This window comes from Phalaenopsis equestris, unplaced genomic scaffold, assembly GCF_001263595.1.
Source record: "Phalaenopsis equestris unplaced genomic scaffold, ASM126359v1 Scaffold000114, whole genome shotgun sequence".
Classification (NCBI taxonomy): Eukaryota; Viridiplantae; Streptophyta; class Magnoliopsida; order Asparagales; family Orchidaceae; genus Phalaenopsis; species Phalaenopsis equestris.
The window spans coordinates 95,172-119,207 of record NW_018164556.1 but is presented as its reverse complement, the minus strand read 5'-3'; the positions used below and the strand labels follow the sequence as shown (position 1 = coordinate 119,207).

At 35.8% G+C, this 24,036-nt stretch overlaps 2 protein-coding genes across 2 annotated transcripts; one reads left to right on the top strand and one right to left on the bottom strand.

Annotated features, from left to right (window-relative positions):
- The first annotated feature begins 2,069 nt into the window (after positions 1 to 2,069).
- LOC110020993 lies at positions 2,070 to 5,022 on the top strand. The gene is made up of 2 exons (XM_020719304.1): positions 2,070 to 2,451; positions 3,851 to 5,022. Exons 1-2 carry the CDS (start codon positions 2,398 to 2,400, stop codon positions 4,517 to 4,519), a joined length of 723 nt encoding a protein of 240 aa, XP_020574963.1. The 5' UTR covers positions 2,070 to 2,397; the 3' UTR covers positions 4,520 to 5,022.
- Positions 5,023 to 16,553: 11,531 nt separating this feature from the next.
- Positions 16,554 to 21,294, bottom strand: LOC110020976 (phosphatidylinositol 4-kinase gamma 4-like). The gene is made up of 2 exons (XM_020719285.1): positions 19,382 to 21,294; positions 16,554 to 17,147 (listed from the first exon to the last, which is right to left on the bottom strand). Exons 1-2 carry the CDS (start codon positions 20,705 to 20,707, stop codon positions 16,770 to 16,772), a joined length of 1,704 nt encoding a protein of 567 aa, XP_020574944.1. The 5' UTR covers positions 20,708 to 21,294; the 3' UTR covers positions 16,554 to 16,769.
- Positions 21,295 to 24,036: the final 2,742 nt, after the last annotated feature.

Here is a 24,036-nt window from a genome sequence, read left to right as displayed (position 1 = left end):
AAAAAAAAACACAACTGAAATAAGATTCCCAAATTATCTTCTCACTCCATTGTTTTACTCCTTAATCCACTTCTTGCTCACTTAAATCCAAAAAAATTCCCTCTTCTAACACAGCCTCACACTTCACGCTCTCACCATAAGTCACACGCTTTGCCGAATTGTCCTCTAGCTATCCTCAACACTCCTGCTTATATAACTTCCTCTCAAATCTAGCCTAAATCATCAAAATAAGAGGCAAACCGCCTTTGGTCGGGTGGTAGCTTTACAACACCGTGATGTAGCACCATGACACCACGATGTAACTCCACAGTGCTACAATGGGTGATGGGGTGCTAATTTCTAACGATGGGGAACCAATATTTCTATTTTTTTTAACTCAATGCTTTACAGGGTTTGGCACAAAACGCTATAATGATGGCGTTGGGGTGCTACAACGATCAATGGGTGATGGGGTGCTAATTTCTAACGATGGGGGGCACAAAACGCTATGATGATGGCGTTGGGGTGCTACAACGATAATGCTAGGACACTAAATGATGACATCGAGGCACTAAACTCATGAGCTTCTAGGCTTTATCAACATACGTGGCTTAGGCACTACATCCATAGTGCTGAGGTGTTGTAGCTCAAGCACAGGGGGTACCCTAAGTATGGCATCTAGGCACCACCTATGATTTATACTTTTCTTCAAGTCACTTATGTCATGCTCTCCAATCCTGACAAAACACATCCACAAATACCAAAGAAAAGCATGAAATCGAACAAAAATATACCAAAAATACACTTACTTGAAAATATTTTTATACATTTAACAAATTCCCTTGAACTTAATATATTACTTGTCATCAAGTAATTATAACTTTAGATTCCTTAGAAAGAGAGTCCATAAGTAATAGTTAATAGTTCATGAAATTAATTGTCTCTTAAAGTTTTATTTGCATTGATATTCCCCTCAATTGTAAGTCTTCGATGTGTTCAACATGTGATAATTGACTCTTAATAATTTTGATTCTTTAAAGATTAGAATAATACTTAGCTTAATCATCTTAAATAATCATAGAATGGATTTTCTATTATAAATGTAACCTGCATAATAGAATTTTATTAAGTTTGGACCACTCAAAAAAGCAAAAGTGAAGTTAAAGTTTAAATATAAAATATAATTCTCAAAAATATTAAATAAGGATTTTATAAGGACTCTTTTACATTTTTCATCTGATTCTTTTTTGCTTTCTTTTTGCTAGAGAATAGTCTTTATTCAATAAATTTTTTTTATTTTGATTTAAACTTTTTTTTCTTCCCTTTAATATACTTATAAAATCCTTATTTTAATAATTTTTTATATTTGTAATGATTTGCCATCAATAAAGTTTCATCATTTAGTATGGATCTCGAGGTATGTCGCGAATCCTAAGGCCTTTTTTGAGCAAGAAAGTTTTAAATCTGAATTAAAAATTCTCCTGAACTTGGTAGGCTCGACAATACCAACCCAATGACATCAAAATTGACCAAATCCGAGCCAAACAGTTAAATCCCTTTTTGAAGATTAAGGTGGCTAAATGAAAGGTCAAATGTATTTTAAATCTACAAATTCATAATCAAATCGAGTATTTCAAAAAAAAAAATCCAACAAGCCCAAGATCACACAATTCTAACATCATCAACAAATTTTCATGCATGCAAAACTTACACATACAAATCTCTCATAAAATCTTCACAACTAAACAATGTGATGACTGACCAAAAAAACAAGTTAAAAAACCACCGGCACACAAAGTTCAAATCAAAGATTGAGAAACAACTTGAAATGACTCAAATAATTATATATTAATATGCAATTTATCATCTAATATTATAACTTACTATTCAGGAACGACGAAGCTATAGCCATATGTTTAATAAAAAATCATGCAACTACCACATAAAAATGATCATTATTTTTTTAATGAATTATATTTTAAGGGTTGGATATTAAAAAAATAATTAAATCTTTATCAAAGATATCATAATATTTTATTTAAAAATAATATATATATATGAATTATTTTAATCTTAAATTGCATCCTCCGTACAACGACATGCTTGGCAAACAAGAAAACGTGAAAGCCGCTCCCCAACCACCAAATGCCTTTCCTTTCTCGTCTTGGTCCCTACAAGCTCGCGCCACCGCTCCCCCAAAATATTTTTCACTTGTGAATCCGTTTTCTTCCCCGCCTTCTCTTACGCTATACCGTTACTACTGATTGTTCGTTGTCTTCCTTTCCTTTGTTGAGTTATTGCCAGGAAACGAATCAAAATCAGAGCAAAAAACCCTAATTTTTTTATTTTCTCATTTCTTTCTTCTTCATTTTAAGAGCTCTGCAAATTAAGGAAGTTTTGATACTGCCGGCGATCATCATGGTTTGGTCTCCTCAATCTGCCGCTATTGCCTACCTCGATACCGTAAAGCTGGTACGGTTATCCTCCTTTTCCCTTTTTTTTGAAAATTTTGTGGTTTTGTTGATTGGTGAGGTATGCTTTGCGAGGCTTTTGCATAATAGCATCCAAAATTTTCATATTTATGTATTTCACATTTTAATTTTTATAGTTATAAACATCATATAAAAAATAGAATCGTTTAATAGTGAAATTCGTCTTTTCATCCGTAGGTAAAGTGCTATATGCTTAAAAATGAAAGTTTAGGTGTGTGATAGGTAAATCCGTAAGAATTGAGTGTGATGCATGTAATTTTCCTATGTTTTGCTTCTACATGTGGCTGCAAATTTAGCTAGAAGATCGTTAGTTGCTTGAAAATTAATTTGTTTTTTGTCTTGAATTGAGATAGGATCAAAATAAATGAGCCAAGTTACGGGTCAAAATTTTGGATCGAATCTTTTTCAAGCTGATTTCGAGTCTTACACAAGTTGAATCGTTAATAACTCTAGGGGTGTTAGTACTTTGAATTTAATGAATTTGAGTTGAAGATCGTTAATTTCTCATGAACTGATTTGAATTTTGACTTGGATCGTAATAAATGAGTCGAGCTACCGCCTCCATCGGCCCGGAATTGGATCGTTAACAACCCTACTAGTAATGAATGGGGGGTAGATTTGGTTAATCTTTTTATTTCCGAATGTGATTTAATTTTATAGAGCTCGTTCATTTGGTTTTGATTAATGCGGCATTCTGGATTTTAGACCTTTTTTTCAGAAGTAATGAACTCAGCAGAATGTTTAATTATATATATACGCATTTGGTTTATTGTGCAATGAGTATTTATGGTATATTAATAAGTGGTCATTATGTATCTTAAATAGCTTTTAATTTGTTTAAGACTTTAAAATCATTTGTATGGTTGACAACATTTTTCAAATTACATTATAATTTAGAAAGTATGCATCTTAGGATATTTTTGATTTATTGAATTTAAAAATCATGTTTCAAAAATGATGAAATTTGCTAGCTTGTTTCACAAGGTAAATTATTCTGTTTTTTAAAAACGAACAATTTTATTACATAAATGAAGTAATATTAAGAAAAATAAAATATATAATACAACTTCAAATAAAATTTTTATATTTGATTATGATTGATGATTTAATTAAGCAATACTTAAAAAAATTTTAATCTAATATACATTGTTTTACAACATTGTATAACAAATTCAATAGAAATGGACAATTAACATCTTATTGATTCATCACAATACTTTTGAAAACCATATTATGAAGATAATGTTATGTGTGGAGTTTGCATGCATGCAGATTCTTTGTACAATCATGTCATGATTGTACAAAGAATAGGCATGCATCCGAACTTCATGCCTAATAGGAGTCTCCTACATTCTCATCTCCTTCCTTGGGCTCTCCAGTGCAAAGAAGTGAAAGAGCCAAGCAGTCCAATTGAACCAGAAAGCACTCAGTTCCTATCAGCTCTGGCCGCCGGCATGAGCGCCCAACACATCGTCGAAGTATCTCCACAAGCATCTCAATCCACGGTGGCGCTCGCCGTCGCCGCCCGGCAAACCGGCGGCCGACTCGTCTGCATCCTCCCTCAGCCGGAGTCTCTGGTTGAATCAAAACAAGTCATTGAGGATTCCGGCCTCACAGACATAGTAGAATTCAAGGTAGGCGATCCCTACAAACTGTTGCCAGAGTGCGAGAATGTGGACTTCTCCGTAGTGGATTGCAAGTCCGAATCCTACACAGGCCTGCTCAAGCTGCTGGACATGAATCCCACCAAGTCTGTTGTGGTGGCCAATAACTTGGTGGGGGATAAATCAGGGCTGGGAGGGGAGCTGCAGAGTGTGCAGAACAAGAGTGATGTGAGGTCTGCGAAGCATCCTATTGGGAAGGGCATGGAGGTGACGATGATTGGGAAAAGCGCTGAATTTGCTGCGAAGGATGCGAGGGGTTGGAGGCATGAGAGGAAGGGGAGGGGAGGTTCGAGGAGGAGGGGAAGCAGAAAGAGTTCATGGGTGATGAAGGTGGACGAGGTTAGTGGTGAGGAGCATCTCTTCAGAATTCCACAGTCCATCTAATTACTCTGTTTAATCTGATATTTATGATATTTATGTGTTAATTACACGATTAGACTGTGTTATGAGGCCATGAGCATGGCTGAATTATAATAACTGTTGTAATGTACTTGTTTTTGCCTGAGAGGAGGTTGTTGAGAGATTTAGATGAAAGAGGAAGAGAAATTTTGAAGGATTGGAAGGCAAGTTCTTGGCTTTTTCAATCACTGCTATTGTGGTTTACAGTTGTGTATTAAAGATTGGATTTTTATTTTGCAGTATGGAGTGATTTGAGATGAATCATGTAAGAATGATGATATGTTACTGATTCACGTTGTAGTTGTTGTCGTTGAGAGAATGGAAGTTGTTCCATCTCTCTGAAGGATTTGAGCTGATAAAATGGGACAGTTTTCTTGAGTTAAAAAAGGGTGGCCGGCTAGTTTTTGAGAAATTATTGTGTGTTACGTGATCGCACGCACGAACGGCCAATCAGTTGGGAGAGTACATCACAACAACTTCATCTATCTAGGGACATATGTATGAGATCAGTTGGGAGAGTACATCACAACAACTTCATCTAAATTGTGATGTGCTCTCCCTCGGAGTGGGAGAAATATAATATCTAGGGACATATGTATGAGTCGAGAGTAGCTCTGATTAACCAAAAAAAAAAAAAGAAGGTTAATCGGAGCCGCTCTCTATTCATGCATCATCCAGACGTAATAACACCTCCTGAGAGTGGCTATTCGTATGTACAACTTTCTACACATAGTTATTTCTCCTATTGTTTATCTTTTATTTTTGATGTTGGGGAAGTAAACTAATAATTGATCAACTTGGTTTTACATGTTTTGTTAGACGCAATACATTTTTAAACAATATCAATGTAATTTATATAGTGTTTCTAGTTATGCTGCCCAGTGATTGGGGTTTAAGGAATTCTTCTCGTTTTTTGTTTTTTTCCCACTTTTTCCCCCATCTTTCTTTTATCTCTCTATTTTACTCCTTTTTCCTTTTTTTTCCCCCACTTTTTACTTCTCTTTTTTATTTTTTGGTATTGATATAGGCTTTGGAATGACTAAAAAAATAACTAAAACTCTCATTCCCAAAGGAGTAAAGTTTTTTTCCCAACTTGTGGCCACAATGAGAGAATAGTGGAGGAAATTTGATAAATTATATAATTTTTTGAAATATGATAATTTAAATCAATAAATCAAATTATACATGAATAAATGATCATAGTAGTTACAAGAGCTGGATAATAAGTCTAGGCTAAATGAAGAAGACATTTGTAAAACTAATAGTACACATTAAACTCATATGACAAAAGCCAAAAATATCCACTTACAATAGGATAATAGATCCTAGAGTTTTATTAATTGGTTAATGATTAATATGAATGATGTCAAATAGTATTAAGAAAATAAAATGTAAGATATGTGGAACTAAAACTTTGGAACCAAGCAAAATTGTACATAATTGGTTTGGGTTGAAATAAAAACTCTATCCAAAGAGCAATACTTATACTTAGATGTATATATGTATATATATATATATATCTTATCAAATTCAATTACTCAATGAATTTAACTCTCTTAACTAGAGGACATGTACAAGTTGTAAGATTTATCATTGCATCCAAAAACTTGGGAGGATATGAAAAAAATACTCATTAGATTCAAGGCTAGATTAAGAATAATTCATAAATGACATTTTTCTTCAAAATTTAAGTGCATAAGAGGCAGACTTTTCAATTAAATTTGAATTTTGAACAATTATAAAATTTATTTCCCCTCCATGAACTTTCATAAATGCACAAGAAACTCCATTGCATCCAAAAACTTGGGAGGATATGAAAAAAAATACTCATTAGATTCAAGGCTGGATTAAGAATAATTCATAAATGACATTTCTCTCCAAAATTTAAGTGCAAAAGAGGCGGACTTTTCAATTAAATTTGAATTTTGAACAATTATTAAATTTATTTCCCCTCCATGAATTTTCATAAATGCACAAGAAACTTTTTTCTTAAAGCAATCACACCCTAATTAACAACCATGTCTTAACTGAGTAAAATTATTAATGATAAAGAATTATAAGTAGAATAGCTACCATGCCATCGTAAATTCTTATTTTTTATGTTTCCAAATAGATCATTTTTCAAGTGAACATCACAACAAGAACTTGCCTGTTAGCGTTGAACAAAAAGATAATAAGAATAATGAAAGAGAAGATGTGCATAAATTCATTTGTTCCCTTGTAAATCAATATATCATTTTACACTTGTTTTAAATTTTTTTTCCCTAAATTAAAACGAGTATCAGTTTCTTGTGTGCCATAATATTTGTGATTAATAACAAAGAAATAAAATTTAACATTTTAGTTTTGTACAAAACTCAATACACAATTAAATAAAATAAGTTTAATTTACATGACTACCAAATTTTTACTTAAAATAACCTAAAAAAAGAATGAGGGTGAGAGCAAGTTGAAATATTACAAAAGTCATTTTTTCTTCGCAATCGAAAAAGATGAGATAAAAAATGTTGAATCCAAAATTATCCGGAAGACACACCCAATGAATAAAGCGTAAAATATAGGGAAAAAGCAGAGAGAGCACAATAATGAGTTGTAAAATTGAGTAACGTTTATTCATGAAATAAACCCCCTATTTATAGATATAGGGTTAACTAGATTGCAATCTATACCCTTGATGTAGTAGGTTAGTAGGGAATATTTTTGGTAATACACACTAATAAGGCCGGAAGCTTGAGAAGGCACTGAATGAAGTAAAATCATTATGAAGCGAGCCACCAATTCACGTACGTATACATGTCAATGAAATAAGCGGTTTGCAAGAGTACAACGTATCGCTCCCACAAGGAAGTGTGCAAGAAACTGATTCGAAAAGATGAATCTACAATTTACTATATATTTTAACCCAACTCAGCGTGATTCAGAAAACATCAGAGATGAATCCTAACATTATCAGAATTTGTAGAAAACAGAAGCAAAGAAAAAAAAAGGGTCAAATTAATTTGGTGTTTCTTCAAGACAATAAAGGATCTTGCCTCTGTGATTTAGGTATGATACCTGATTATACTTTTTTCAAAATTTCTCCTATGTAGTTTTTGTCAACCAAGGATGATATTGCCTCTTAAGCTTATGCCTAGGTTAAAAGAAGACTTTAAATTCCACAAAGAAAAGTTTCATTAATATTTATGACATTCCCACTATTCCTCAGATCCTCTTTTCTTGGTTACAAGATATGTATTAAAATATTCATATCATAATCGGATCCTATGGTTAACCTCATCGTTCCATTGCACTTTTACCGAAGTTATAGTTCATAATGGACTTTAACAACCTAATTAGCCAAGTTCAGAGTAAACGAAGGCCAAAAGGTTAACCAACAACGTTAACATCAAAAACACAAAAAACATATTATGAGAAACATGTAAAGAAAAAAATAGTCAGAAAAACCATCCACAAATCACAGAGCCACAAAAATAAGTTTAGTTACTCAAGTTGAGAGAGAAAAAACACATGAAGCAACATTTTTATTAAAATAAAAATAAAACATATTGATATGTAAACCATCTATTACAAAAGCAACTAAACAAATCTCTCAAATCACCTGTAAGAGAAAATAACAAATAACAAGAGAAAAGAAGAATAAAACTCTATGTAAACCGTAGCCTCCCCTCTGAAATCTCTCCAAATACTTCCTAAATTCTTCCCTTAATGTTCTTTTTAAAGCCTTTATTTGAACTCTTTTCAAAATCATCAGAATTTTGCTTGTTAAAATCTTTCGTTTGAATTGGATGTGACGGCATGACCACGCCTGAATAGTGGTGTAATTAAGCCACTCTCTCAGGTTGGGTGACGTGATCATGCCACCTTCCGACATAGGTATGCCTCACAAATCTTCTATAGAGGAGGCATGACCACACTGGTTTCATGCGTGGCTACCACTAAAAAGGATGTTTGGGCAACACTGCAAGAGCAGGCATGACCACGGTCGCTGACTGGCTTGGTCACTTCAAATACTTGGCATGGTGACAACAAAAGCTGGCATGGCTAAGCCATGCTAAAAATTCCTAAAACCTCTTATTTAGCTCTGATTGTGTGCTAATCCTCCTAAAGCCTGTAAAACACAAATCCAAACTTCCAAAAGCATAAAATCATGAAATAAAATGAAGAATTAGCTAAAATTAAAGTATAAAAAATATGAAAAATTGATGCATGCCAATCCCCTAAAACTCACCATTACTTGCCCTCAAGTAATTCTTATGACGTAGCTCTAATTTTTAATGAAATAAATTGCCTTTATTTTAAGAAAATCTTAGCCTATGAATAGTGAAGAAATGCAGATTTATTAAGGCTTTTGTGACATTCATTTATATGTTTGGATTTCCATGATTAATAAAAATCTTACACCCACCATGAAGTTCTTCTTTCTATATTGTTGGTATTAATTTTTGATCTCATGAGTGTTGCATGTAAACTGGGACATTATGGAACCTTTCTCTATGCAGGTTGATTCTCGTATTTCCAAACATCCATTAGGACTCCTCGTTGCTTACTTTTGGCACGAAACTCGGGTCGTCGTTAATTTAATTTTGCCCGGGTAAGCTTGTTGTTGGGTGGCGTGAGTTCTAATACAAGACATGTATATTGATCATTGTGATATTTAAAGATTATTCCCCATCCATTCAGAGTCTCCCATGATTAAGAGAAGTCATACAACTCTCCCACACACATTTCATTAAAATTGGGGTTCAGACCGAGCTACTTGCCCGAGGGTTCTGGCACACCCATTGACATTAAAGTCTTTGGAATAAGACACATAAAAAGGGGACTATAATTTAGTTATACACACTCTATGATAATTTACAGATAAAAAAATCTTTCTTTGGATGATTCTAATGAAAATTCGGACTCATCGGGCCAGACCGACGCCTCAATGCTAGGCACTAGCACCCTAACGTTAGGCCTAGCGATCCAGCACTAGGCCATGGTGCCTAGACGCCAGCCCCAGTGCCACAACACCAATCTCAAGCACATAGGTGCCTAAAATAACCCAAAGTGGTCTCAAAACTGAAACGGTAGAAATGCAGCACCAGGCCTTGACGCCTAAGCCCTAGACCCAACGCCCCAATGCCAGTCCCCTAGAATGTAGGCACTTGAATAGCTTCAGAACTCTCAGAGGGTAGACAGTAGTTGTCAGGGACCTGATGCCTAGGCACTAAACCTAATGCACAGGCGCTAGGGGCTCAGAAAGTTGGTGTCATTATGTTTTATGAACCTGATTTTTCTAGGGATTTCCATTGATTTAATGTCGTAACAACGCCCTTGCCAGCTGAAAAAGTGCAGGATTTCCTTCGGTAATTGGGAGATATGTCTTGGAGAGGAAAAAAGGTGATGAAATAATTTTTTGAATAGGAAAAGGGCTGATGAAAAAAAAAGTTTGGAGAAGCTTTGGAGAGGTAAACAAAAGAGCTTCTTCTTCCTCCTCCACCATTTCTTTGAGTGTGTGAGGGAACTTCATGGGAAGAGTTTTCTTGATCTTTCTTCTTGGGAAGATGAGCTTCATCCCACATGGAGGAGAAAAGGCTTCAACTTTTCTGAGTAAAAAGGAGAGCTTCTTCCATCTTTGTACAAGAAGAGAAAGTTAGATTTGTCAAAGCATGGTAGGAGCAAAGAGCAAGCAAAGAAAACGCCGCTCCAACCATCACAAAAGTAATACTCCTAAAAACTCAATGTAATTTCATTCCTATAGCTTTTTATTCTAGATGATAGAGATTTAAGGACTTAGGTTTTGTGCTAGAGGAAAAGCCCCTTTATGTTAGGAATGTTTTCTTGAAAATCACTACGAATGTTGAGCTCTCCTTCTATGGCCTAGCATAAAGAACCTAATAGGAATCCAATTTTTTCATGATTTTGGCAGCTTTAATATTTTATGGAGAGATTAGAGAATTTGGAACTTGGAGGATAAAAAACCTCCTTAGTCGTTTCACTCTCCAAGTCGTGGAGTTTTCTTCAACTAAATCGTCGGGTTAACTCGTTCTCTGGCCTCAAACTCTTTTTTCACCTGATTCACCTCACCATCCGTGAATCTCACTTCGCATGGAGATGTTGGTCGCCCATTTTTTAATCTGGATGAAAGCAAAAAATTAGGTCCTCATACTCTACCTGGTTATTTGTGACTTCAAATTCTATTATGAGTGAGTGGTAGAGATACTCTCTGGTATGATTGGAAGCACCATGAGTGTGTAAGACCCAAGTATGTTCGTCGGTAGTACTTACTTCACCCGTTTTATTTGGTTCAGAAAAAAAATTTGCTATGATGTCCACAACTGCCTGGGTCCTTATTATGGTTCGGGGGGATGTAGGAGATGTTGAACTCACTTAGCTCCATCATCTATTTGTGGAGCCGACCGGGATGCTCTGGCCGAGTTAGAAAGAATTTCCTTAGGTGATTGGTAATGACCCGGATAAGATGCTTCTGGAAGTAAGATCCACTGTTTGTGAGCTTAAATAATAAGAACAAATGTTATGTTTTCTATAATTAGGTTCCTCAGTTCGGGCCTCTGAGGATAGGACTCGGGTGGTTTAGTATATAGAAAGTTTATCTTGAGGTCATCAACTCAGTACTTTAATGGATTTAAACTCTTGTTTATTTTCTAAGGGCTGAATGTGTTTATTTTAAGTCATTTATATGTTGTTTGGCTGATTGACTTTTAACTAACATATCATCCAAATATACTTCAATATTGTTACCCTTTTATTTAGAAAATATTATATTTATAAGGTGTTGGTAAGTAATCCCAATGTTTTGAGTCCAAATATTCTTTCAGTCTCCGTCTACAGCGCTTCTGCAGACGATGAGCGGCTGACTCTACTGTGGTGGAGGCACGGGTAGAGTTGCATTCTTCTACTGAAATAAGATTGATGGCTAGCTCCAACATTTTAGCTAGGATTTTTGGTTGCTTGAGACCCCAAGCATTTTAGAAGGGTCTCTTTTTCAACCTTTGAGCTAGGATGACATGTACTGCTATGGGTTCTAGATTCTACACTTTCAATATCTCCTTCTGGAATATTGTGACAAACATATGAAGGCTGTCATGTTGTCCTTGCCTAATTTGATGGCCCGTGAACTCTTTTGAGGTTTTCGGGTGCTGGCAAACCACACCACAAACATTCTCTTGAAGTTGGTGAAGGAGGAGATCACTCCAGTTGGTAGTCCATTAAAACACCTTCCTTTAGCATGGTGAAAAAGAGGCGACACTTCGGAGTGTCAATGATCCTCAACAAACAAATGGCTGATTCAAATGATGCTAAGTGGTCAGCTAGATCAATCTGACCCTTATAAGACTAGAGTGATGGTATATTGAATTTCCATAGGAGTTCAACTTCACAAATCTACCAAGAGCACATTCTAGGGGAGCTCAGTGCTCCTGAACCACTGTCTATCTAGTGGTGCCGACTCAAAACTATCCTGGTACTGAGAGTCTCCTTGTATTTATGGGATTGAGTTATCCTTCGGTTGTTGTGTGTCGTAGCTTCCTCCTGAGGGTTTTCTTCTCTACCTCGGATCGAATGGCATAGATCATTCGACCAATCATCTGGTCCTTCACCTCTTGTATTTGTTGTGCACAAACTTCATCGTGCACTCCATGATTGTAGTGTCTCTTAGGTGGGTTTCTTCTCCTTGATTGTTCCTTTTCTATTGTTGGTATGATCCACAATCATCACATCTATTATGATGTTGAATCTGGATCTGTTCGGGAATCACCTATTTACATGAGAGTGCATAGTAATAGAGAGAAGAGTGTGTAACATTTTACTAATGAAAAGATCCCCTATTTACATGCAAAGGGGTTATTGTATGTATAATTACATGATTACGTGTTACATAGTATTTTGGATATTTAAATAAATGAGTCTCTCGACCAACAAAGATTAGTGAGCCTTGGTTTGACAAGACTTGTGCGTCTGACTATGCTGAGTTGGGATCCTTTTTCGACTTCTATTACCAATCTTTGGTCGTCTGGACTTAGCTAGGTTGGCTTGAGCACCAATCGATTGCTTTTGTCTAGCCGTTGAATATCGACCCCTAGAAGAGGATCTTCTATCACCATGATGAGACTAGAATGTCGAGTAAATTGTGAATTACTGTAATCTGAGGGGTAGCACACCCCCTTCATAAAATATATTTTGAGGTTGTTCGTGGAGTATATCATTGTAAAACCTTTCAACCTCATGATGTAGGATCTCATATACTTTTGTGAGGCGACTAGCAATGTTGAGGCGAGAGTTGGGTTGATGTCTTCTCTTGGCCTGATAGATCTTGATCATTGCTCGATGGCTTGCATCCAATATGCTTGGAGTCCTAATCAAAGGAACATGTACTAATCAATCAATTCCTCTCGATCTTTCGGTGATATGACTTTTGGTCTTCCTTGTGTAGGCCATCCCTGGCCTCACTTTCATCTCTAAGACGTTGGATTTCCTCAAAATTCGTCCCAACACATTTCTGATAGACACACACACACATATATACATATACATGCATATATCACTCTCCAAGTCGTGGAGTTTTCTTCAACTAAATCGTCGGGTTAACTCGTTCTCTGGCCTCAAACTCTTTTTTCACCTGATTCACCTCACCATCCGTGAATCTCACTTTGCATGGAGATGTTGGTCACCCATTTTTTAATCTAGATGAAAGCAAAAAATTAGGTCCTCATACTCTACCTGGTTATTTGTGACTTCAAATTCTATTATGAGTGAGTGGTAGAGATACTCTCTGGTATGATTGGAAGCACCATGAGTGTGTAAGACCCAAGTATGTTCGTCGGTAGTACTTACTTCACCCGTTTTATTTGGTTCAGAAAAAAAATTTGCTATGATGTCCACAACTGCCTGGGTCCTTATTATGGTTCGGGGGGATGTAGGAGATGTTGAACTCACTTAGCTCCATCATCTATTTGTGGAGCCGACCGGGATGCTCTGGCCGAGTTAGAAAGAATTTCCTTAGGTGATTGGTAATGACCCGGATAAGATGCTTCTGGAAGTAAGATCCACTGTTTGTGAGCTTAAATAATAAGAACAAATGTTATGTTTTCTATAATTAGGTTCCTCAGTTCGGGCCTCTGAGGATAGGACTCGGGTGGTTTAGTATATAGAAAGTTTCTCTTGAGGTCATCAACTCAGTACTTTAGTGGATTTAAACTCTTGTTTATTTTCTAAGGGCTGAATGTGTTTATTTTAAGTCATTTATATGTTGTTTGGCTGATTGACTTTTAACTAACATATCATCCAAATATACTTCAATATTGTTACCCTTTTATTTAGAAAATATTATATTTATAAGGTGTTGGTAAGTAATCCCAATGTTTTGAGTCCAAATATTCTTTCAGTCTCCGTCTACAGCGCTTCTGCAGACGATGAGCGGCTGACTCTACTGTGGTGGAGGCACGGGTAGAGTTGCATTCTTCTACTGAAATAAGATTGATGGCTAGCTCCAACATTTTAGCTAGGATTTTTGGTTGCTTGAGACCCCAAGCATAGTAGAAGGGTCTCTTTTTCAACCTTTGAGCTAGGATGACATGTACTGCTATGGGTTCTAGATTCTGCACTTTCAATATCTCCTTCTGGAATATTGTGACATACATATGAAGGCTGTCATGTTGTCCTTGCCTAATTTGATGGCCCGTGAACTCTTTTGAGGTTTTCGGGTGCTGGCAAACCACACCACAAACATTCTCTTGAAGTTGGTGAAGGAGGAGATCACTCCAGTTGGTAGTCCATTAAAACACCTTCCTTTAGCATGGTGAAAAAGAGGCGACACTTCGGAGTGTCAATGATCCTCAACAAACAAATGGCTGATTCAAATGATGCTAAGTGGTCAGCTAGATCAATCTGACCCTTATAAGACTAGAGTGATGGTATATTGAATTTCCATAGGAGTTCAACTTCACAAATCTACCAAGAGCACATTCTAGGGGAGCTCAGTGCTCCTGAACCACTGTCTATCTAGTGGTGCCGACTCAAAACTATCCTGGTACTGAGAGTCTCCTTGTATTTATGGGATTGAGTTATCCTTCGGTTGTTGTGTGTCGTAGCTTCCTCCTGAGGGTTTTCTTCTCTACCTCAGATCGAATGGCATAGATCATTCGACCAATCATCTGGTCCTTCACCTCTTGTATTTGTTGTGCACAAACTTCATCGTGCACTCCATGATTGTAGTGTCTCTTAGGTGGGTTTCTTCTCCTTGATTGTTCCTTTTCTATTGTTGGTATGATCCACAATCATCACATCTATTATGATGTTGAATCTGGATCTGTTCGGGAATCACCTATTTACATGAGAGTGCATAGTAATAGAGAGAAGAGTGTGTAACATTTTACTAATGAAAAGATCCCCTATTTACATGCAAAGGGGTTATTGTATGTATAATTACATGATTACGTGTTACATAGTATTTTGGATATTTAAATAAATGAGTCTCTCGACCAACAAAGATTAGTGAGCCTTGGTTTGACAAGATTTGTGCTTCTAACTATGTTCGAGTTGGGATTCTCGATCGACTTCTATTAATCTTTGGTTGTCTGGACTTAGCTAGGTTGGCTTGAGCACCAATCGATTGCTTTTGTCTAGCCGTTGAATATCGTCCCCTAGAAGAGGATCTTCTATCACCATGATGAGACTAGAATGTCGAGTAAATTGTGAATTACCGTAATCTGAGGGGTAGCACACCCCCTTCATAAAATATATTTTGAGGCGTTCGTGGAGTATATCATTGTAAAACCTTTCAACCTCATGATGTAGGATCTCATATACTTTTGTGAGGCGACTAGCAATGTTGAGGCGAGAGTTGGGTTGATGTCTTCTCTTGGCCTGATAGATCTTGATCATTGCTCGATGGCTTGCATCCAATATGCTTGGAGTCCTAATCAAAGGAACATGTACTAATCAATCAATTCCTCTCGATCTTTCGGTGATATGACTTTTGGTCTTCCTTGTGTAGGCCATCCCTGGCCTCACTTTCATCTCTAAGACGTTGGATTTCCTCAAAATTCGTCCCAACACATTTCTGATAGACACACACACACATATATACATATACATGCATATATATATATATATATTGCAAATGGCCTGAAAAATGGTTAACACGTGAACGCATTTTATGGTCGCTTTCCAATTAACTTTTGCTTAAATTCAGTTTTGGCGGTACTTTATATGTTCTGGGTGTCTAATACGTTGGAGTCAATAAACCATATCCATGGCTAAAAAACTTTACCCCACTATCATATAATTCATTTCGCTAAATGAGAAGAGAAATTTATATGCACCACACAATTTTATGCATTGAAATATCTACATTTAAAATTTAATATTTATATTTACATCACTTGGTTGTTAAAACTTATTCATCAAAAATAATTTTCATATAATGTCAAAAGTTAATGATAACCATAATATTTTTCACATAATGCCAAAATTTTGAATAGTTTATATATAAATATGAAAATTTAGATGTTAGACATGTAAGGAAATAAGAATTACGTGACATTGACAAGAAGACCTCAAATAAAAATCATATATTACGCTAGTAAAATGCACCATCACGCCGACTTAATGTTCAAAACCACTAAATCCTATTTCTTCTTGTAGAAATGTGTCGTCGATTTGATCGTTTGAATTCGGAGACTGATAGTTATTGAACCTATTTAATATAGACATGAACAATAAAATAAACAAAATTTATAAATGAAATCATTCTGAAAACCTCGCTGACGAATCGAATGGCTACAAATAGCCCAGAGTCGCATCTGACAAAATGCAACCCTGAATTTTACTTGCAGCCTCTGGAGCTTAGATTAGGTCTTCCCAAAACAAAATAAATAAATAAATAAATAAATAAATAAATAAATAAATAAATAAATAAATAAATAAATAAATAAATAAATAAATAAATAAATAAATAAATAAATAAATAACAGTCAGCCCACTGCAAACACAATAACAAATACATTATGAACAAAGGAATCAATTATTTTAATATCCGAAACGAGCATTAAGTATAAAATATGAACAGAAAGTCAAATATCTACCAAGGACAAATACTACATAAACTGCAGAAATGCCCCCCATAAACTTTTGAATTTCAGTACACCATCTAACATTCACACACACACATTTTCTGAAGACCAAATTTATTTATGACAGAGAGTGATAAACTGTATCTATAGCATGAACAATTCTACTTGGTCAGACAGTCGAGATAAAGATCCATAATTTCAGAAATAGTTTCCATGAAAGCAGCTTCACTGGTACCTGGAAGAACAGCATCTTTCGCTTCGCGGATCATCTCCTCAATCTTGGATTCCTTCTTGACTGTTTCTCTACAGAGGATGCTACCTATGTCATAAAGAGTGAGTCCCCTTCCTGCTCCTTTCTGCAGAAGCATGGTGGAGATGCGGAGAGTGCGGGAGCATTCCAGCGAAGGCTCCCAGCCGTGGAACTTGATGAGAGCAAGATCCTGCTCGGCGTCGAGCGATTTGATGTAGTCTAGGGTTCTGGAGTCGAGAGGCTGGCGAGCCTGTGGCCAGTACAGCCACTCAAAGGTACAATCCTCAAACTGCAACAACGTACGGAGGTGGTTAAGATTATGAGTAGATATAGAAAAATAAGATGTTGAGTCAAGCCCAACATTCAAAAGCAAAATCAAATGGTAAACCAAGATGAAGATTTTGCATGAGAAGGTTTATTCAGGGAACTGTATTGTTTCAACGTTCAGGTAGATGAGGTTAATTGTAGCCAAAAATAGCTTTAGGTTCATGATCTTAACTTGGCTTTCCATAAATATAAGCAGCCATAAACTGTTCTGGTCCAGACAAATAAAGCCGTGAATCATAAATTGCGAGTTTAGTAAGAGGTATAAATAAAAACGGTTCCAATTCACAAAGTGATTTGTGCCTCACAGCGATAGTCTCACACGTCAAACAAGGAAGTAATGTATACGTTGAAATGTTATGATCCAGAAGCAATTCTATCATGCTCCTTAAAAAAAATTTATCATCAGCCATAGTTTTCGGTTCATATTTTGAATACCCAAACTTCTCACAAGCTAATACTAAATATTAGACAAGTCACCAACAAAAAGGAAAATCAACAATGCAAGATTTTAAAAATTAAAAAAACTACTAGCAAATTAAATAATGTAATAATTAGAACATCACAATAAAAGTGCCTAACGCTTTAGACTTAAGAAGGGAAAAAAAAGGACGGTGAGATCCATGAAGAGGCAAAATAAATAAATTGATAAGCATAACATGGATAATTTCCCTGCATACATAAAAAGATTTGGGGAAACCATAAGTAAATGAACTCAAGAATATGTTCATCAAATGCTCTTACTGAATATTTACAGGAGGATGTACTTGATGTATGCTTTTCTCGGGTGATATCCTTCTTGTGGATAAAATTAGAGAAAGAGTGCATGGAAAACTTTAATTAAGGAGGTCTACATTGGAGTCTAAACATCTTCGTTTGAGTCGATTTAAAACTGAATACATGAAATGTAATTTTAGTAGTAGTAGAACTAGTAACAGAGTTGTAACTATGGGTGATCAAATTTTTAAAGGTGTCAATGTTTTAGATATCTTGGGTCTATTGTTCAAAGTGATGGTGATATTGATGAGGACGGTATTAGTAGAATTTCAGTTGGTTGGTTGAAGTAAGGAATGCATCGAGTCTATTGAGCGATAGAAAAGTACCACTTAGATATAAGGAAAATTTTATAAGACGGTGGTGAGACCTGCAATGCATTATGACACAGAATGTTGACTTTTAAAAGAGAAGTATAAAACTAAGTTAAGTGTTGCTGAGATAGGAATGCTTAGATGGGCGAGTGGCTTGACATTTAGAGACAATGAAAAACAAATGTATTCGTGTAAGGTTGTTGTAGCTCTAATGGCAGACAAGATTAGAGAGAGTCGTCTTATATGGTTTAGTCACATTAAACGTCGACCATCTGATGATCCAGTTAGTAGAGTAGATGTTTTAGATTCGACTTACGTTAAGAAAGACAGAGGTATAATTAAAAAGACTTGGCACATTGTATAAAAAATGATCTTAATTTATTAGAGTTAGATGAAAATATAACACTCAATAGAACACAATGAAGAAAAATGATTCATGTAGGCGACCACAATTAGTGGGATAAAGGCTTATTGTTGTTGTATATGATAAGCACAACAATGCTACCAAATCGGTGGTGGAACCAAAACTTAATAAGAGGAATGGTGAAATCAAAATAGAAAAGGTGGCAAGTATTTAAAGTTTATAATTTTTCCTACAAATTTTAATATTATTATACATATAATTATCCATTCAAAAATATAATTCATGTTAAAATATTATTATTATTGAATATTTAAACTAAGAGGGCAAAATTTGTAATCTAATATATAGAGTAAAGTGACAAAATAATCCTTGAATATTTCCATGGGGCCGTTTTAGTCCAAGAGTTTATAGAGTGTCAAAATAGTCGGGGACTATTTTAAAATTGTACTCTAATAGTCCTCCATAGAGACTACTTCAACCCAATTTAAAGAGTTTATGGACCATTTTACATTTCTATTAACTCTGGGACTAAAATGACCTCATGTAAATAGTCAGGGATTATTCCGGCACTTCACTCATATCATATGATTTTAATAAGTTCCATAAAAATCTAGAGGTGATGAGTGTCTCTCCCAACTACCCCCTAGTTTCACCAATGTATCACATAGAACAGAGGAACTTAAAATAGCGTAAAGTTAAATCTCATATGGTAGAACATAAGTAGCTTCTTAAAGTAAATATACTCACATTCTCAGGCAAGCAGTATCCATGATCAATAGGAATCAGCACAGCTCGGCCCTCTTCACCCTCCCTACTGAACAATATATTCCCTGCATGACGATCCGCATTAGCAAGCCTTAAATCCAGAACAGCTATCTTGTGCACCTCCTCAACCGGAAAAGCCTGAGGACCTATATCCTCACAGCTACCATGGTTCTTCACAAACTTCTGCAAGGAACCAATCTTGAAATCCTTCTCTCCATGACCATCATGTAAGCATTGAACAATGGTGGTAGGCGGAACCCCAGAAAAGCCAACTTCATTCGAGAGGAAACCACGAGGACCACCGATTGGATGATCGAGAATGTAAGCCGCGACTTCCCTCAGTGCACCCTCTCCAACACGAGTGCCTCTCTTCAATCCTTCACCATCCAATGACACGGGGAGTCCACGTGGATTGTTTTTAGCCATTGGTTCCTCATCAATTGGCTTGAAGACAGCCACATAGTCGTGACCAGTTGCATCAAGCATGAAGTAAGCTCCTCCTGAACCTTCTGAAGACATGACTGGTTTGTTTCCCTTTTCCAAACCAGCATGTGTTGAAGTAATCAGTTTCCGAAGTTCTGATGAAAGTTCAATTTTTCGATTGATGATAACTGGCTCAATCAAAGCATGCCTGTCTGGTGGTTTTTTAACAACAAGTTTCACTGTGGCATCTTCCTTCTCCTCTAAGCATGGGGCTTCAATGGATAACTCAAAATCTTTGCCAATAGGCTTAGCCCTAACCTTGGCTGACCTGCGTATCAGTAAGTGGATGACAGCATCATTGTTCTTGCAGATTTCATTGACCAACTGGTGATCCTCGAGCTCCTCCCCATCACAGATAAGCTTTTGAGCTTCAACATCCCCAAAATCTGTACCTTTCTTTGCAATTTGTTCCTTGATGTAAGCAACATTTCGGCTCCGATCCACTTTGAACTTGAATTTCTTCCCGCAAGCAGTATTTACAGTGATGAAACGGAGATCAGAAAGCCTAATAACAAGATGGAGGACATTCCCGTCCGTCACACCGTAATCTCGAACCAGACAATCATTCCGGGCTAGCTCACGGCCATCAAAAACCAGCTTCTGATTCTTGACAACAAATCCTTTGCAGCTCTGGATTCTAAGCTTGACCGAGGCAATTGAATCAGAGTCAAGAACTCTAATAGGGATCACTGACGAATCAGGGACTGCCAGGTAGATCAGGATAGAATCATCCAAGTAATGCAGGGACCTGCTGCGCTGCAGAAGGACCGAGGAAAGAACTGCATCCTCCCTAATGGAGCTGATTACAACGCCAGCTGCAGACATTTTTTTGCCACTATGCTAGGAAAAACTAGGAGTATTTCAAACCCTAGAAAATACCGCAGTCTAGATCTCGGATCAATTCCACTACCAGACCCGAGGAATAACCCTACGGCAAGGACTAATCTGCCCTAATTGTACCAACCCATCAATACACAAACGGAATTTCAAGATCTAGGATCAAAACAAACAAAACCCTAACAAGATCTATCTACCAACTTTTGAAATTAACGTTTGACCGAGACTTCCTGCTCCCACCAAAGCAGAAAGGAGAAAGACGAAGATCTCACCGGAGGTAAACATAGGGATCTGATCAGCGCGGACGTTTATAGATTAAACAACAGACATCTCCGATTCGCTTCAAAAAAACTACCAACAAACCAGATCGCTGTGACCAAGAAACGCCGCACTCCAGCTCCCCTCTTAGATAAGATCCCGCCTCTCCTGCAAGCTCTTGGCTCTCCTATTACCGGCTGGTGAAGCGAAAAGAACTCGATATGAAGAAGTTGGAGACGACAATGGGCGACGGCCGAGGATTTACATCCTTTTGAACAAGACGAACGGAGTTTACGGCGTTTGATGGAGAAAAAAAAAATGGCGGTTTAAAGAAAGGCGGCTTCTGGGAAATGAGGGGCGAAAGAGTGAAATTCCTATATAGACCTTAAGATACGGTGCTCCAGGATCCGATTGTGGCAAATGACTCTATTTTGAGCAGGGCTTTAGTGTAATTTTGTATTCTTCTAAGTGCATTAATGGTGGAGTATCGCGGGAGTTAATATGGGGAAGCTTAAGCTATACTGGTTTACATCCAATAAACGGAAAATGACGTGTCGCGATCCAACGGAAAATGACGTGTCATTATCGAATGAGAGGGAGGGTTGAAAACGATGAGATCGAGACAGTGACGTGGCATCGTTTCCTCATTGCAATTGGTTTTTGTCTTTTTCAGAAAAGATAATTCTATTTAAAGCAATCAACAGTTTAGCCCTCTGTGGGCTCTAATTACGGAGAGTTTATGCTAATAGAATTATTAATATTAATATTTATGTTAATCTAAAATATGCAAATGCTAATTTTGAGGAGATTTAATGGTCCACAAAGTGGAGAGTACGACAAAGAATGGTCCACTTGCAAAAAACCTGGAGGCCTACTTATCCGCTGGATGCAGCTCGCCGAGCTAAATCATGCAAGGTTAAAGCCGATTAAGTCATGAAAAATGATTGAATGATCTGAATTCGAGACGTTTTGTCGAAAATGAGACAAAGATACGTTTAAGCCAATCAACAAGAAGAAGCTGACTCGAGGAAAGAGTCATCCCCCAACATCGTCAATCATATCAAAGGTGTTCAATGACTCTCCGATCTGTCATCAAGGGTTGAAAGATAAATTAAATCAACCAACTGAACTAGTCTTGTCGACCTAAAGCCAATCATGTTTATCAGACAGACAATGCCGACTAATCTCAACCGATCGAACCAGCCCTGCAAAGTTGAAGCCACAGAAGCTCAGTCGAACGAGCCAGTGAGAAGTTGAGTTATAGGCTCGTACTTATAAATTACCTAGAATACCATCTATAGCCCCCATTGAAGCTGTCATGACTCGGTTCGGTGATTGTAATTAACCAAGGCGGGTACATGCCATTGGTCTATACTCATTTTCTATAACTAATATTTAACAAAGGAAAAAAACACTAAAGAAATTAAATTAAAGCAATACAAGTATATTTACCTCATTACATGTTCTTTGCGTCTTCTATAAATATTTTATTTTTTATTGCTCATCTTTTAATCAATTAATTACATATGAAATGTTACTTTAAAATAATAGTGGACTAATAAAAATAGTTAATACTCACACTCCTAAACTATAGTATTGCGAAGAAAAAAACAATCTTATGCATACCAATTAAGCATTTAATAAATCAATAAAAATTATTTGACAGTATAAATATGATCACTTATGATATTTCATATTATTCATTATGTTTTGCTATAACAATAGCATATCTATATTATTTTATGGATGTATAACCGTCACATGAACACTTTCTAACAATTGTACATTTTAATGTATTTTAATATAAATATCATTTTTAATTTACGTGCATTAGTACCTTAACATTCTCCCTGCTAGTACCATAAAGATATGACACTATTATAGCCTAGCATGCACATGCAAACATACTATAAAAAACATTACCTATTAATAATTCTTTCATTCTCATTTGTATAGCAGTTAATATACTTATACATGAATCAATATCTATTATAATTTAACAATATTGAGTAGACATTTCACTTTAACAACATGAACAAAATTCAATGAAACCATAAATCATGAGTATGCAATGCTACAAATATAATTGTAACATTAAGTGCATTTGGTTGAGAAGAAGTAAAATATTACTATATCATAAGAATATGAGTACTCACCTCAAAACCGTATGACTTGTCGTAAATTTTCAAACACGCTTAATCTTGTCTCCAATAGTTAGTTACCTATAATATAATAAAGAATAAAATATTAAGTAGATCATTAATTAAATTTAATCAATATTTTAATTAATTATGTTATTTTAATTGTTGATTATAAACTTTTATTTTAAGTATTCAAGTTACTTTAATTTGACTATCAAAACTATAACTTACTCAACATCTATGATTTATATTTTTTTATTCAATATTTAATTGATGTCCCATCTAATTTAAATAAGTAAGAAAATATTTTCATATTTTGATTAAATCTCTTATATAAATATTATTATTATTATAAAATATGCTATTACATATATACAAAATTAATAAATTATATTATTTTAATTAACTATTAATTTTATATTATTTAAATATAAAATTTCTATTATCTTACTTTATGTAATTCTACTTATATATATATATATATATAATTCAATTGAAACAGCCTTACCAAGTTTGTTGGGATCTATTTTCCTCGGTGCTTTATCTCGCACACTTCCTTATCCTAATTCAATAAAATTTTCTATTAACACTCCCACTACATACATGCATGCATGCATGCATACATACATACATAGACACACATACATACAAACATGCATACAGACAGACAGACACACATGCATGCATCCAGACATACCATGCATGCATATATACATACATACATGCATACATGCATACATGCATACACACATACACACATACATACATATATCCATCCACACATAAATATACACACACACACTACATATATCCATCCACACATAAATATACACACACATACATACATATAGATAGACGTTCGGACATACATACATACAGATAGACGTTCGGACATACATACATACATACATACATACA